We start from the raw sequence: 16,387 nt of genomic DNA, 5'->3' as shown, positions 1-16,387 counted from the left end.
TATCCTCATTGGATTTGGTGCCTCTCCAAATAACATTAATGAAATTGAATGACACGAATTATATACAGTGGAGGATGATTGGTGGAGGGCATGAATCTAATGGACTCTACTATCTCAAGAATGGAATGACTGGAGCTGGAGCAAACTAACATCTCTCCTCATCAATGGCATTCCAAGCTTGTGCACTCATCTTTAACTAATTTGAAGAGTCTTGTCTCTTCTTTGTCCTATGTCGAAGTTAGAAGGTGAAGCTTGTGAGTTAAGCAAGCATCATAGAGTATCTTTTCTGTCCTGTGGAGATAAAGTTGGTGATAAATCATTTTATTTAATACATTCAGATGTTTGGGGACTTGTTCATATTTATAGTTTATTTGATTTTAAATATTTTGTTATCTTTGTGGATGATTGCTTTAGAATGACATGGTTATATTTGATGAAAGATTGTTTTGATGTGTTTGTGTTTATCCAAACTCAATTTGATGCTAAAGTGTGTGTTCTAAGATCAGATAATGCCAATGAGTACACATCAAATCATTTCACTCCCATCTATTATCTCATGGCATCATTCATCAAATGTCCTGTGCACACACACCGCAACAAAATGGAGTTGTGAAGCGTAAAAACCATCATTTTCTTGAAGTGGATAGGGCATTATTATTGGACATGAAGGTTCCAAAGAGTTGTTAAAGTGATGTTGTTTTAGCTGCATGTTATTTTATAAATCAGATGCCCTCGCCAGTATTAGGAGGTAAAATTTTTCCATCTTATATCCCCAATATCCTTCCTTTTTTCTTCCTCCTAAAATTTTTGGATGCGTATATTTTGTACATCAATTTGATCATGTCTCCGATAAGTTTGAACCCAGAGCTGTAAAGTATATGTTTCTAGGGTACTCAAATACTCAGCGTGGCTACAAATGCTATAATCCTATCACCTGTAGACGATATGTGTCCATGGATGTCACTTTCTTTGAAAATACTCCATATTTCTCAGATAATGGGAAGACATTGCAACTTTCCAAAAACTCTACCACTCTTCCTGTGGTAACAAACACAGATTTACTGAGAATTCAAGCCATCGAGTCACATCCAAATCCACCACCATTGTAGGTCTACTCCAGATGTTTCAAGAGAAGTATTGAAGTGCCTAGTAATATGCCCTCCGCCAGTTCTACCAATCCATTTGAAGATCCTCCTCTTCAGTCTCTACCATATTTGCTGAATGAGGCTGATCAATCTATTGCTATTCGAAAGGGTATACATTATTGTACTCTATATCCTATTTCCAATTTTGTTTACTTGAATGGTCTATCACCTTCATTTTGATAGTTTGCTTTGTCCTTCTCATCTACGTTTATCCCTTAGTCATTTCAGGAGGCTCTTCATATAGATGGGTGGAAAAGACCTATGGAAGAAGAAATCTTCGCGCTTCATCAAAATCGAACTTGGACTTTGGCTATGTTACCTACAGGGAAACATGCAGTAGGGTGCAAATGCGTATATATGGTGAAATACAAGTCTAATGGCATTGTGGATCGTTTAAGGGGCCGGTTGGTGGCAAAAGAGTATACTCAGACTTTTGGAGTAGACTACTCTGAAACTTTCTCCCTGGTGGCTAAGTTTCATTCAATTCATGTGGTGATCTCTATTGCTACAAATTTGGACTTGCCCCTTTATCAACTGGATGTGAAGAATGCGTTTCTTCATGGTGATTTGCTTGAAGAAGTATACGTGGAGCAACCACCTGGCTTTGTTGCTCAGGGGGAGTCTGATAAAGTTTGTCGGCTAAGAAAATCAATTTATGGGTTAAAGCAGTCTCCACACGCGTGGTTTGACAAATTTAGTAACATGGTAATTCAGCTTAGATGAAACACAGTCAGGTTGATCACTTAGTTTTTGTTAGGTAAAGTGAGACTGGCACTCTAGTTCATGTTGTTTACGCGGACGACATCATCATTACTGGATACGATGGTAAAGGCATATTTGAGTTGAAGAAATTCTTGCAACAACACTTCTATACAAAGGATTTAGGCTATTTTCGATACTTTCTGGGTATTGAGTTAGCTCAGTCAAAATTGGGAATTAATTTATCGCAAAGGAAATATGTCATGGACTAGTTCGAAGAAATATGTTCTATATAGGTTTATTGGGGGCTAAGCTGGTTACAACTCCCATGTACACAAACTCTAAGTTAAGTGCAAATGAAGGAGACTTGTTTGACGATCTAGGCAGGTATCGCCAATTGGTTGGTAAATTGATTTATTTAACCATTACATGACTGCATATTAGTTATCCAGTCAGTGTAGTTAGTCAGTTTATGCAAGCTCCTCATGTATCTCATATGGAAGTTGTGTTCCGCATACTTAAATATTTGAAGGGTGCCATAGGCCATGGAATTCTCTACAAGTGAAATGGACACTTTAGAGTGGAAGGATTCTCTGATGCAAACTAGGCTGGATCTCCTTCAGATAGGCGATCCATCACAAGTTAATGTACCTTTGTAGGAGGTAATCTTGTTACCTGGAGAAGCAAGAAGCAACAAGTGGTTGCTTGTTCTAGTGTAGAAGCAAAGAATAGAGCCATGGTCCATACCACGTGTGAACTTGTGTGGCTGAAGATGTTGATGTGTGAGTTAGGTTTTGTGGTTGATACTCCCATGAATCTATATCGTCATGACCAAGCTGTGTCACATATCAAAAATAATCCAATTTATCTTGAGAAGACCAAGCATATAGAAGTGGATTGTCACTTCATCAAAGAGAAGGTTGTGAACAAGGAAATATCAACCCCATTCATTAAATCTGAAGATCAAGTTGCCGACATGTTCACAAAGGCTTTAAGTCGAGCTCATCTAGATAGATTTTTTGACAAGCTGGGCATTTATGATATATATGCTCCACCTTGAGGGGGAGTGTTAGAATGATATCACATGTGACGTGATCACGTGTGGTCATCTTGATCGGGTTCAGTCTTTATGAATTGGGGGCATGCGTACATGAGCCTTTGGCTCTTTGGTAGTGGTTTTTAACTGTTGAGGGTATTATGGTAATTTCACATTTTAAGTGAAAGCCCTAATATAATAAAACAAGTCGTGGGACATGAGGGGCTTCTTGAGCATCCTATTCTCTCTCACGTTTTTCTCCTTCTTTTCTGCTCTCTTTTTTCTTCTTTTCTTTCTTTTTCTCCAAAATCAATACCCCCCCACTACGGAAGCATCTTAATTTGTATATGAGTGGAAGTCCTGGTTCTGTGAATGCAGATGCATACTGATGGTCTGATGGGCCCCAACATGGAAGGCTCTCATTTTGTAAGAGCAGAGCCCATGGTTCTATGATGCATATTGTTCTTTTGATAGTGTAGTTAAAGGCTAGGTGCAACTACACTTAGAATGCTTGAAATGCCTATGCGCATGCTGGAGACTCCAAGCACCTTTTTTTTTTCTTTTTTGAAATTTTAGTTTATATCATATACATCATATATGAATAATACATATTAGTTTTTTCTTTTAATAGTTTTAGCGTTAAGATATTTTAATACAATGAAAATGAAGCTAATTGTAAAGTCATAATGCATTGTAAACAGAGCGATTGTTAGACACTACTTCCAAAAACTTACATCAATTCAAACATTCCATTGAGTCCACAAAATCCTTGAATTTCAAACTTTCCTTTTTTTTAAAAAAAAAAAAAAGAAAAAAAGAAAAAAAAAGGGATGATAAAGCTTTCCTAATTTATCAAACCTAAAAAACCCTATTTCCATAAAATTCCTAATTCCTCTTAGGTAAAAACCCCGTATACCTAGTTTTTCCTAAATTCCCCCTATTCTTAACTCCAATTTCCCTATTTCCTCAATTCGTAACACTAATTTTTCAATTTCCCCAGCTCACTCAAATTCCTCAATTCAAAATAACATTTTTTTCCCCAAAATTCCTAAAATTTCCAAACCCTAAAAATTCAAAATTTCACTCTCCAAATTGTCTGACCTAAATTTCCAATTCTTCTTAAATTCCCAATTTGTCTTATCTCTTGTATGGCACAAACGGAAACTCAAATTGCTTTTGAGAAGTCTAAAGTCCAATGTAGTGCTTAAAACACTACTAGAGGAAAGAAATCAAGAACTTCTGAATTCTGAAAAAATCTAAGAAATTTGAAAGGAGATATTTTCATAAATTAAAGCTTTAATCTAAATGGGGAAAAATTATTCGAATAGGTTTTTGTTCCCTTGTCTTTCCACCATTAATGTTTAAAGATACCCAAAATATCATTTCTTTAATGTGCGTTTAAAAGCATGTCACAACATTTTGCAGGTGGTACTTGTGCATGCCTAGGCTCACCTGGGAGCGAGTGCCAGGCACGTGTGCCCAGGAATGCATCTGAAATGTCTTTAATGACACTGTGTTTGGATTCAAACGTGGTACCCAACATAGTTGGATTTAGTTATGGTACCTCAAATATGGTACCCGTATCCATACCTAACTGGACCTTTATCCATTTCTTTTCAGTTGGGTCCATGTATAGCAGGGTTTGGATTATGCATATCATATCGGTCGACATAGGTCATATCATATCCATATCGGTTTGATACAATACACGATATGGGTTTGTATCAGCCTATCCCCTAAAAAATGCCCATATCAAGCCATATCGGCATTAATGCAGCCAATGTGGCCAATACGCGGCTATTAAAGCCCAAAATTTGATTGTTTGTCTTTTTAATTTTTAATTTTGGTTTTTCTCTTCTTAAGTTTTATTTCAATTATGGTGGAAACTTGGTAATTTTAGACCAAATCAAGGCCAATTTTGGGGATCAAAACAAAAGATTTTAATGGGATACAAGCAGAGCAAATCAAAGCAAAATGGGCCTTAACAAGAAAAATCATAAAAAGGATAAACCATCATGTTTTAATCTTATTTTGTTGTATTTCAATGTATTGGTCCTCAATCCAGGAAATCTAACTTGATTTATGTTCAATTAGGGATCATTTGGTTGACTTTTAGCAGGTCGAGTCAACATAATGTTATTAGAGAACGTTCTGATCAAGGTATTCCATATCAGTAACAGTGGCCATAACGGTCACTGCCATTACCGATGCGGGTATCGGCTATAACGACTGATACGGGGGCGTAACAACTGTTACGACCACCGTAACGGTTGAAAATTTTCTTTTGCTCGAAAAATTCTGAAAAAATATTCAGAAAATCATGAATAATGTAAATATTTCAAATATGTATTCGTTTTTTGTTTTGACCATGTTTATGGTAGTGTAATGGTTCACTCTTTGGTGAGAGTGTTGTGTCAGGCTGTCTAGTGAATTTGTGAACATGATTATATGTATCTAATGTTTACACATCACAATCAAGCATTAAAATTAGAAATAAGAAAATTTGCATAAATACTACTTTTTTAATTTTTTGAAAATAAAAAGGCCATCGGAGTTTCTATTCGCTCAAATCACTTCAATCTACGATTTTAATATTAAAATCTATAGTATGAGTGGTCGAAATCTATTGTAAAATGATCTAGGAGAGTTTTTGGAATGAGAAATTATTATTATTATTATTTTTTTTATTTTTAAAAAAAGGGAGGGGGGAGAAAAATGGATTTAAATAGAAAAAAAAGTGGCCGTTTTTTGACCGTTACGGAGGTAACGGTTGTTATGCCCCGTAATGACCTTTACGGTCCCAAAAAATCAACTGCCCCGTTTCACCCCCGTATCAAGTAACGGTCATGGCTGTTACCTATAGGTATCGGCCTTTATGGGCGTATCGTAACGGACACGAAACTCCTTGATTCTAATACACCATCATATATATATCCATAGCACACAAAAAATGCTAGAATGCTTGAATTTTCCTCTTTTTTTTTTTTTTTTTTTTTTTCATGTTATTTTTAACTAATTTTTGGTGTGAAAATATCTGCGGATATGTATACAATAAGTTCATATTGTATTGGTTTTAGCCAGTCCGATACACCCTCTGGTACTGATATTCAGAACCATGGTGTACGGGTTAACCAATAGCAAATCCAAACCTGAACCATTGACAGCCCTACATTTGTTCCAGCAGATGTAGTTCCCCAAGTTACTAGTAATGGTTATTTCTGTTCTGTATATTTGTGTTGCTGATGATGTTAGTTAAAATTTTTAAAATCATATTCAGTGTTTTCTTATCTGCTTAAGGGTACTTACGGAAGTCACACCCTATCTAATTGTATGAAAAACGAAAACATTGAATGACTAAAGGTCTTATTTTCCCCAAAAACCTTTGGTTACATAGCTACATCTCACATTATGTAATTATGTGGTTGAAGAAAAGATTTCTCAGTGTACCTAATAATGGAACCTTCAACCATCATAATCTTTTTATGGTGATATGGTTGGTTTTGCTTCATTTTCATTACATTTGTCTCCATGCCTGCAGCTAATTTGAATGCTTTGAAGCTGAGCTGTGAACTTCTACGAATGTTTGTCACAGGTATGTGTTACTGTTGGCCAAACATTTCTATTCTTCTGTTCCGAATTTCAAGTTAGTCTTCCTCGAACTTTTTCACATGAGTTTAAAAGAGTATCTCTTGTTGACAAAGAGGCTGTGCAGCGTGCTGCTATAATTGCTGAAGCTGAGGGTAATGTGAAAATAGAAGCAACTCATTTAGAAAGGATACTTCCACAGCTGCTTCTTGATTTTTAAGGTACTTGATTGTAGCCTTTATGTCATTTCTTAAGCATTTAGGACATGACATCTGAAATCTACTGAGACATCTTCGACCTTGGAAGTAAATAAAACTCTAAGAGTCCATGAAATCAAAATTCACGGAAATCTATTGCCCTTGAGTCAGAAAATTTCTCTAAAAGTGCTACCTCGTATTGTTTTATGTATCTTATGTGATAAAGACATACAGCTTTACATCTCTCATTTCTTTTGATTTATCTACACGAGGTCAGTTCCTCTACAACTATTGTAGGCTAGAATTTTATGCAACCAGCCATGTGGGGCCCACCCTTGTATGTGGTATCCAACTCGTTCAACGGGGTCACCCCACCATGAAAATGGGATTTCTCAAAATTCAGACCACTCCAGACCTAAGTTAGGGCTCCACGTGAATGGTGGCTGTTCTAAGGTGTGCCTTGATGATTGGAGCATCCCATCTTCGTGGTGGGGCGACCCCGCTGGATGGTTTGGATGCCATGCTTACACCACAGTGGGACCCACTCGCAGCTAGTTTCTCTACAACAGTTGTAGAGGAACCTGCCTCTATTTTCATTGTTGAAAGGCAACTTTTAGTTTTCATAATTCATACCGATCCTTGCTTCTGCTGATGCATCCAATTGGGTAGAGGTCATTATCCTTTTGCACACTTAGAAAATGGATTTTTTTTTTTTTTCTCACCACATGATTAAGGGATACTTCTCTTCACAAATGGACAGAGTTAGAAATAGGGCTACCTATTTCCAACCGCAGTTCCATTTGCATATCCATCTCTAACTTGAGAAATGTGAAAACAGGCATGGGACCACCAACCGCCTGAACATGAACTGTGATCATGATCATACCTGACTAAAAGGTGGACCTTGATGCCTTGTCTCTTTCGTGCTGGAGAGCTGTAACCATTAACCAAAACCACACATGCAGTTTGTCCACCGTCATCCAAACTTGCCTACATGCCTACCCTAGAAAGATTCTCTTTCTGGAACAAAGGGCCAAATTTATTTATTTTGGTAATCGAATGATCATATAGTTATTTGATAATGGATTTCCAATATTATGGGATGCACCATGCATCTTATGTTAGACACCATAAGATGTATTGTAATTCGGCTGACCTCATAACATGGGCATGATCTCAGCTGTTCATCTGGTGGATTCTACTTTAGATGTGTCCTGTAGTTCACAAATCACCTTGATTGGAAGAGTCTTTTGATCGGTTTGAGCAGCAAATGGTGTCCCTCTTCTTGTGCCTCTGAATCCACAAGCACCAGCGTAGGACCAAGAAACCACCTGACCTAGTACATCTGTAACAGTCACAATGGTATTGTTGAAACTCGCTTGAACATGAATAACTCCTTTTGGTATTCTACGCCCACTCTTACGTGAGCTAATACGCCCATATTAATTTCAAATCTTCATGATTGGGCTCACTGAAGACATGGTTTAGATCTTGCTAATATCGTGTGTGTGGCCCATGACAATGGATTACACTTAATTAAAGTTTGTCTTATACCAACAATCCCATTCACTCAAATGACTTTCAAAGAGATGATTAGTGAAAAGTGGTCATTGGATCATATTTTAATACAGAAAAGGAGTTCTTGAGTAGATGGTTGGGACGGTGAATATAAACTTATACAGAACAGAAAAATAGAAGAGAATAGAGGGAAAAGGAGAAAATAAGAGAAGATGAGAGGAGAGGAAAAGAGGGGGACAGCTGGATGCTCTAGCCGCCTCATTCCCATTCTCTTATGTTTTAATAGGGCTGACTAAACACCAATAGCAAAATTACAATTATACGTCTCTTGCTTCAATAACTTAAAAACATATCTTATGGGCCTAAAACACTACTAAACTTCACAAATCAAGCCCAATTAATAGATTTAACAAAGCACAAAGCCCAATTAACAAATTTAACACTCTCCCTCAAGTTGGAGCATAGATATCTTGCATATCTAGCTTGGAGATATGCTTATTGAACTGAGACTTCCCAATTGCTTTGGTGAATAAATTTACAATCTGATCATGTGACAAAATATAAACAGTGTGGATCCCTTTTTGAGATATGTTGTTTTGGATGAAATGACAATCAACCTCCATATTCTTCATTCTCTCATGAAATATGGGATTATTGGCAATTTGTAAAGCAACTTGATTGTTGTAGTGTAAAGGCATTGGAACTTAGATAAGCTCACAGGTGTGCGCCATTGACTAATATTAATCTTCAGCACTCAACCTGGAAACCATCTTCTGTTTCTTACTTTTCCAAGTCACCACATTACCACCTAAGAAAGCGCAATAATCCATATTTGACCTCCTATCAAATCTCAACCTTGCATAATCTGCATCTAAATAATCAACTACCTGGAGATGCCCGTGAAACATGTATAGGATACCCCTTCCCAAGTGAACATTTCAAAAACCTAAAGATCCTCATGACTGCTGCTACATCTGATGCCTTGGGACTTTGCACTAACTGACTAGCTACACTGACTGCAAATGCAATATTAGGCTTGGTGATAGTCAAATAAATGAGCTTGCCTACATGTCTTTTGTACATACCAAGATCTTCTAACAACTCCACTTCAGGTTCAAGTTTGAGGCGAGAGTCCATTGGAGTATCTGTAGGCTTAGCACCTGTCTCTTCTAACAAGTCACAAACATATTTTATTTGACATAGATTTATTCAAGCTCAAGGTTTTGCCTCTTCAATGCCCAAAAAATATCGAATAAGACCAAGTTCTTTGATTAGAAACTGAGCATGAAGATACGACTTGGTGGAGTAGGCTGCTGCATAAGTTGATCTGGGACAGTAGGTTCAGTGCTTTCAAACTGAGAAGAGGCTTTTGATGACTCTTCATCGCTTGACGGAGTCAAAGCACGACTGCGAAGGAAAGAAGCAATAGGATTTAACGGCTCTTGGGGCAAGAAGTCATCAGAGGGAAGTGAAGAGGCCATCAGATCATAAATAAACAAATGATCTGAGTCAACAGGTTGTTTGCCTTTGGAGGTAGAAGGGACAGAAGGGTGTGAGGCTGGTGGAGAGGGTGGAGTAGGTCGAAAAGATTGTGAGGCTGAGGGTTGAGGTGGTGGAGGTAACGGCTGGCTGTAAGATGGAGTAGGAGGAGAAGCCCATGGGACAATAGGGACTGAGGATGGCATAAAGGGTGGAGGGTGAGCAGGTAGCGGATTCTGTCGAGGAAATAATGGGTTATCATCAAAAAGAGAAAAAGCAGGGCGAGGCGGATTCTTGAGCGAATAGAGCTGAGCCTTTAAATTCTTTCTTTCCATTTCCTTTTGCAAGAGAAGATTAGAGTCACGAACTGTTGTAGCAATGACATATAGTTCCTTTTCAACTGCTGCGATACGAGCTTCTAACATAGGAATAACCGGGCTTTGTTTCTGAACAGTAGCTGCGAGCTGCTGCTGATTATGCAAGATCTTTTGCAAAGCACGATTCTGCTGAGCTGCATTTTCAGCTTGCCAATTTAGAGCTGCTTCTGCTGCTGAGACACGTTTAGGAGTACCACCTGTCTGAAGACCAGGAGGATCTTTGATTTTCCAAACATAACGTGTCCTGTCTGCAGGATGATCAAAATCATCAGTAGGAGGGAAGTGAGGATCTGATGCTGGCTCATAAGCACATACCATAGGTGGAGAGGAGATTGGATGAGGCTTTGGAGAAACTGATTGGGAACATCGGAGATGGGAGAAGGCTTTTTGATAGTAAGGCATGAGTGGTGGTTTAAACGCAGGCTTTGGATGGGTTGGAGGTGGCTTGGGTGAAGGAGATTGTGGTTTAGGGCATGAAACCATACATGGAGGAGAGGCTAGAGGTGGAGGTTTAGGATGAGGTGGTAAAGGTTTACAAGTGGGAGGAGGAGCGGTAACAGGCTTTTTCTTTGGGTAGAGGACATAATAATCAAATTTGCCAGAAGATTTTCCAAGAAGACCAACTTCAGGGTCTCCTTCCTCATACCGACGCTTAAGCTGAGCTTGGAAAGACTTAGAGCCACGAGGCTTGTCTTCCATGCAATCATCCCAACACGCATCACAGGAACAAGCATCCCATGCAATATGAAGACCATTGCGACGACGCCAATTCGTATAATGAGTGCCATATGGATCTGGACCAGTGGGAGGAGCCTCAGTAATATATTTGCCTTCAATCCATTGACCAAAAACAGGAGCAACCGTGGAGAAACGGTTGATCTCAGGCAGAGGAGTAGAAAAGACCGGCTTAACTGGAGAGCTGGTTTCAAATTTTGTTTCCACCGTCTTATCCTCGTGTCGGACAAAAGAGGCCACGTCATGAGAGATCACCTCAGAAGATTCAACCTTCTTTTCATAATTTGTGAGCCAGGAGACTGGGAATATCTCTTTCAACTGATCATAAGTAAGCTGGCGAGGAATAAAGGTGCATTTAGGAACATCATTCTGATCCACGCAGATAAGTAAAGCATCTGGGCTAGAGGCAAGCCCCGGAAGTGGCAGATCAAGAGCATGGTTCTGGATTCGGAAAGCAACCTGATAATGCAAGGTGGCTGCCATAGCACCATCGATAAGTTCAGCACCCGTAAGCTGAACCTGAGCTTGAAGCGTTGAGAAGAGATGAGCATCGCTGAAGGGGATGTTGAAGTTAGGATACACAGTAACAAATATGGTACCCTTATTCAGCGTAGTCTGCACCGTAGTAATCACCGCATGCTGGTACTGCTTGAACCGAGTGTCTAGAAGACCAAGCTTGCAGGCAGTAGGAAGACCCTTCCTGCCATGGAAAGTAATAGCAAGGCGGACAGCACCAAAGTGCATATGAGTGTAACCCCGAGCTCACCATTCAGGGAGTTTCTCAAAAGGTAGCTGGAGCGGAACGAGTTCTTCAAGTTGATTAGCCCGTATAGGAGCCTGATCGAACTTAGAAGATAACGCATACTCCTTGATCGGAACAACTTGCTTGCGCACAATTTGCTGGAATTTGGCAGAGAGTGAACCACGATTTTTCTCAAAAAACTTTTAAGGATTAGTAACTGGAAAATGGGTAGCAGGGACCTTTTCATCAGCATATTCGACCTCATAAAGAAAATCAAACTTATTACCACTATAGGACGCTAAAGGAAGAGACCTAGACGAAGAAGAAGACGAAAACGAAGAACGAGCCGAACACATGTTTTAAAGGAGCAGGATATATGGCCAAGATAGGGCAACCGCAGGGGCTCAACTATCTTCAGAGTGCAGAGCATAGTTTGGTACAATTCTCTTTCCTTTTATCAAGAACATATTGGCTATAGGGGGGTGACCACAACGCCTACCATCGGCTACCACGGTCAAGAAACTCACCAAGCAGATCTTGATGTCCAAAAAGGAATTCTATATCCAACTTGTTCAAGAGATACTATCAAACCAAGTGTTCTGATACGGAAGATCGCACGAAGCGCAACTGTAGAGCATACCAATCATGGCGACTGTATCCCCTTACTAATAATAGGAGATAGACCACGTCTGCACCAAGAAGAAAGTCAAGACACCTGAAGGAAGTCCTATCCATCACATATACCCCGCACCAAGAAGATTAGAAGGCCATGGCTCTGATACCAACTAAAACCTAAACTTGGACACACAAGAGCTAAACCCTAAACCCTAAATAATGTTAAAAACCCTAGATAAGAGAATACAAATAGAGAAAATTGAAATCCAAACCCTAATCGTGAAAAAAGACAGCGTGTTACTGTAGCTATGGTACTGTAACAGTATTACTGTAGCAGTAGTACTGTAGCATTGTTACTGTGCAAGTTACTGTAGCACGAAACATAAAATTACGAAAATTAAGATTTAGAGAAAGATAAACAAAGACAATAAATATAGGAAAACAAACACATAAAAAAGGCACCGATACACACTAATATGGCCGTAATAAGTTCTGGCTGAGACATGAAAGAAAGGGGACCTGACGTGGACGTAGATACACAGTGCGAGGGAATGGTGTTGTGAAGATAATATCAGTAATAAGATGAAATCTAGAAAAATTATAAGATAAAAGACACTTAACACGAACACGAAACTTAAAACAAACACGGTAACGTAATAACACAAAAACTTTCTTTCATTAAAAACATAAAGTACAAGACACTATTGAAAAACACCATTCAAAAACACTATTCACGATCACTATTCACTCTCACTATTTACAAAACATTTCACACACTAGACTTGTGTTCTTCTTTTACTCTAAGTAATCTCTCAACTTGTGTTCTTCTTTTACTCTAAGTAATCTCTCAGTATTTCTCTCGATCTGTTCAGTATTTCTCACTATCTCTGACTATGCCTTCTTATGCTGGATCGGCTTGTATTTATAGAGAAGGTAAGGCGGTGAAGAAATCGCTTGATCTTATCTTCAGGACGCGTCTTGAAGCTTTCATCTTGATGTCGGTGAGGGACCGGGTGGTGTGGACGGCTTGGATGGCTTGGATCGTCCTGGATCAACACCTGGAGCTGGACGTGTTGTCAGACGCTTCGAGTATGCGGGCCACGTGTAGGGCCACGTATCGTACTTGTAGCAGGTAAGAAGCCACGTAGAGATTCCATAGATTCCTTTTTTTAACTTTTTTACAACTCAAACACTATTGCACACTATTCAACCACTATTGCGCACTATTACACACTGTTCCACACTATTTCACACTATTTGCATAGTACATCACATTATTGCATACTATTTGCATAGTACATTCGTTGGAGCTTTCTCTTTTTTGACTTTTGTGGAGGAGTGACTCAACGAGTTGATGAGTCGGGACTCAGTCTTCATCAGAGTTAGATGTGGTGGAGTATGGGAATATCCACACTGCTTCAGGTTCTGGTTCTGAATCACTGGAAGAGGAAGACGGAGCAACAAGGATCTCCATGTTTCTTTCAATGTAAGTAGCAAAGTGATCCAAACAGAGATCATCGTTGGCTGTCGTGATTGGAGTATCCCATATGGAACGAGGAATGTCGTGATGACGAACATTATTGAGCTCACACATTTCATACTTGAAGAGGGAGAACTGAGGAGCATCGAAGGAGTTCCAATGCTGAGCAAGATCAAAATTTCTGTAACCACGAATCACAACTTTATCATCAGCATAGGGCACGTAGTAGTGCGAATTATCCACATAGGCAGATTGGAGTTCTCTGGGATTCCGAAATGTGATTTCAATGAATGTCATATGATGATGGAGGTAGGAGTGCCAGACGCAGAGCGGATGAAACCATTTGAGGAACACAACAAGGTTTTTCTGTTCTTGAGTGAGTTGATTGTCACATGACGCATCATCTTGATGAACACGAGTGATGTAATTATGGAGCGCATCAACCGGGAAGATGAATAGTATCGTCCAACACTGTACAAGATAATACAGAAAACACAATGCTTCATTTGGCAGGTAGTAGAGGTTTCTGAAGGTAATGGGGGCGAGGTAAGGGTAAACAGGATGAGGAATATGGCGAAACACTGGAGCATTTCTAAAAAGATGGATTTCAAGAAATGTTTTAAGGTTATGGGTTGGCCTGTTGGCAAGGTAGATGTCACGGATTTTTTCTTGGAGGTCTTGAGGGAGGTTTGGAATTCTATCAATAGGGAAAATACAGGGGAGAGAGAGTTCTTGGATGGCTGAAGAGTGGGTAGGTTCTGGAGGAGGTTTGCAAGGGAGTCTGGAGAGGAAGTCTGCCAAAATATTATCTTTTCCTTTTATCTTGTGAACAGTAAAACTCCATTGAGAGAACCAATTTGACCATCTGAGGAGCTGAGGTTCTGGGATCATCTTCTGTTTGAATTCAAGCATCTTGGGAAATGCGGAGAGATCCATTTCTACCAGAAAATGGTGTCCAATAAGATGAAACTGGAACTTGGAAATACCATATTTCACTGCCAAAATTTCTTTGTAAGTGGAGTGGTAATGCCTTTCTGACGCTTTGAACTGACCACTTTTGTATCCACACACTTGTCTGGTACCATTGATTTCTTACAGTAAAACAGCACCCCATTGGGTGTCACTAGCATCAGTCTGGAGGATTCGAGTTCCAATTGTACTTGGGATCTGCAGAGGAGGAAGACGCTGGATAATCTTTTTTAGAGCACGAACTGCAGCTGTGTGAGAACTATCCCATGGAGGAGCATCTTTCTTCAATAACTCAGTGAGAACATCTCGATATGAACATACATGAGGGATGAAATCAGAAACATAGTTGATGATGCCGATGAATTGCTGAATTTGTTTGGCCAAAGTGAGAACATCTGGAAACTGGAGCAAATGTTTAGCAACATGAGGCTGGGGAGAGTACTTGCCATTTTTGATTTCCATACCCAAAAAATCAATGTCTGTTTGCGCCAATTGCATTTTTCTTTCTGAGAGCATAATACCATAGTCAACGCAAATTGCATGAAATCTTTGCAGGAGATCACTGTGGCTTTTCTCATCAGGCGAATAGAGAAGAAGATCGTCGATGTACACCAGGCAGTTGTCAAGAATAGGCTTGAAAATTCTGATCATCGTTTTTTGGAAGAGTGAGGGAGCTGTCTTCAATCCAAAGGGCATGACTATCCATTGATAATGTGCATTTGGGACAGTAAAAGCTGTTTTGTGCCGATCATCTGGGTGAATACCCAGTTGCTAAAATCCTGCCTTTAAAGCAAACTTTGAAAACAGATGAGCATCTGTCAAATGTTGAAATAAAGACGCACGATTTGGCAGAGGAAACTTGTCATCTTGCAAATATTTGTTTAATGGCTTATAGTTGATGACAAGGCGAAGTTTCCCGCGAACTTGCTCGGCGTGCTTGTTCACGTAGAAAGCTTCACAAGCCCACGGTGAGTCTGTGGGTTCAATTAAACCTTCTGCTAGTAAACTAGCAAGCTCTTCATTTGTAAGTTTCTGGTGATCTGGGTTCATTCCTGGGTGACTGGCTTTTGTGGGTGTGACTTCGACATGTTGTTTGAAGGGGAGTTTGACAAAGAATTCAGGACGGGTCCAAAGAGGAGATGGATGTTTTTTGGCAAACTCTGAGTGAGTTGTAGCACAACATTGTTCTATGAGGAGGTTTTTGATGTTGAGGATTGGTTGGGTGAGATGGAGGTTTGGGACTTGGGACCATGGAAGAAAATGAGATTTATACTGGAGACCAGAGGGTAACCATTGTAGACCTGGAATTTTATGAAGGATGTCGAACCCAAGAATAAGATCTTTGCCAGAGAGAGAGGAACCAAGAAATGAGTAGGTGATGGAGAGGTTTGGAAATAGCTTGAGAGAAAGAGGATGGGAGATTTTATCCACATGGAACACCTTTCCATTTGTTGCTTTGAAGAACTGGGAATGAGAGGACCAAGAGGTTTCAGGGAGGATAGATGGGTTGAGGATAGAAATTGCTGCACCAGTATCAGCAAGTGCAATGACTGGGATTGGAGAAGAATGCCGAGGATGGAGCTCAACTTGGACTAAGGGAGTTGGACTGGTAGTCATGATGGAGGAAAGTGAGACTGGGACTGGATCTGAAGTAGCAGAGATACTGTCAACTTCATCAGGAGAAGATTCATCAGAGGAAGCATCAGTAAAGGAGTCTGAATCAACATCTTCAACATCATGAAGGATCAGCAACACCACAGTGGGATCATCACCATCACAAAGAGAATAAAGTGATTCAAGATCATCATCC

General features: G+C 39.6%; 1 protein-coding gene across 10 annotated transcripts in view; it reads left to right on the top strand.

Annotated features, from left to right (window-relative positions):
- The window catches only part of LOC131246160 (protein MHF2 homolog), a 59,665-nt gene that overhangs the window by 37,193 nt on the left and 6,085 nt on the right, over window positions 1-16,387 (top strand). For 4 of the 10 annotated variants that reach the window (XR_009171212.1, XM_058246069.1, XM_058246068.1 and 1 more), the window contains 2 exons: window positions 6,419-6,472; window positions 6,582-6,686. Coding sequence is in view for 5 of the 10 variants with exons in the window: in XM_058246069.1 (XP_058102052.1) it covers window positions 6,419-6,472; window positions 6,582-6,685 (158 nt within the window). In the remaining 5 variants the exon portion in view is untranslated. The remainder of the gene's footprint in view (window positions 1-6,418; window positions 6,473-6,581; window positions 6,687-16,387) is intronic. The other 6 variants (XR_009171215.1, XR_009171216.1, XR_009171214.1 and 3 more) reach the window with 2 other exon arrangements.

Source organism: Magnolia sinica, chromosome 5 (genome assembly GCF_029962835.1).
Source record: "Magnolia sinica isolate HGM2019 chromosome 5, MsV1, whole genome shotgun sequence".
In the NCBI taxonomy this organism is placed as follows: Eukaryota; Viridiplantae; Streptophyta; class Magnoliopsida; order Magnoliales; family Magnoliaceae; genus Magnolia; species Magnolia sinica.
Note: the sequence above shows the minus strand (reverse complement) of the source record. Positions and strands in the feature narration are given on the sequence as shown.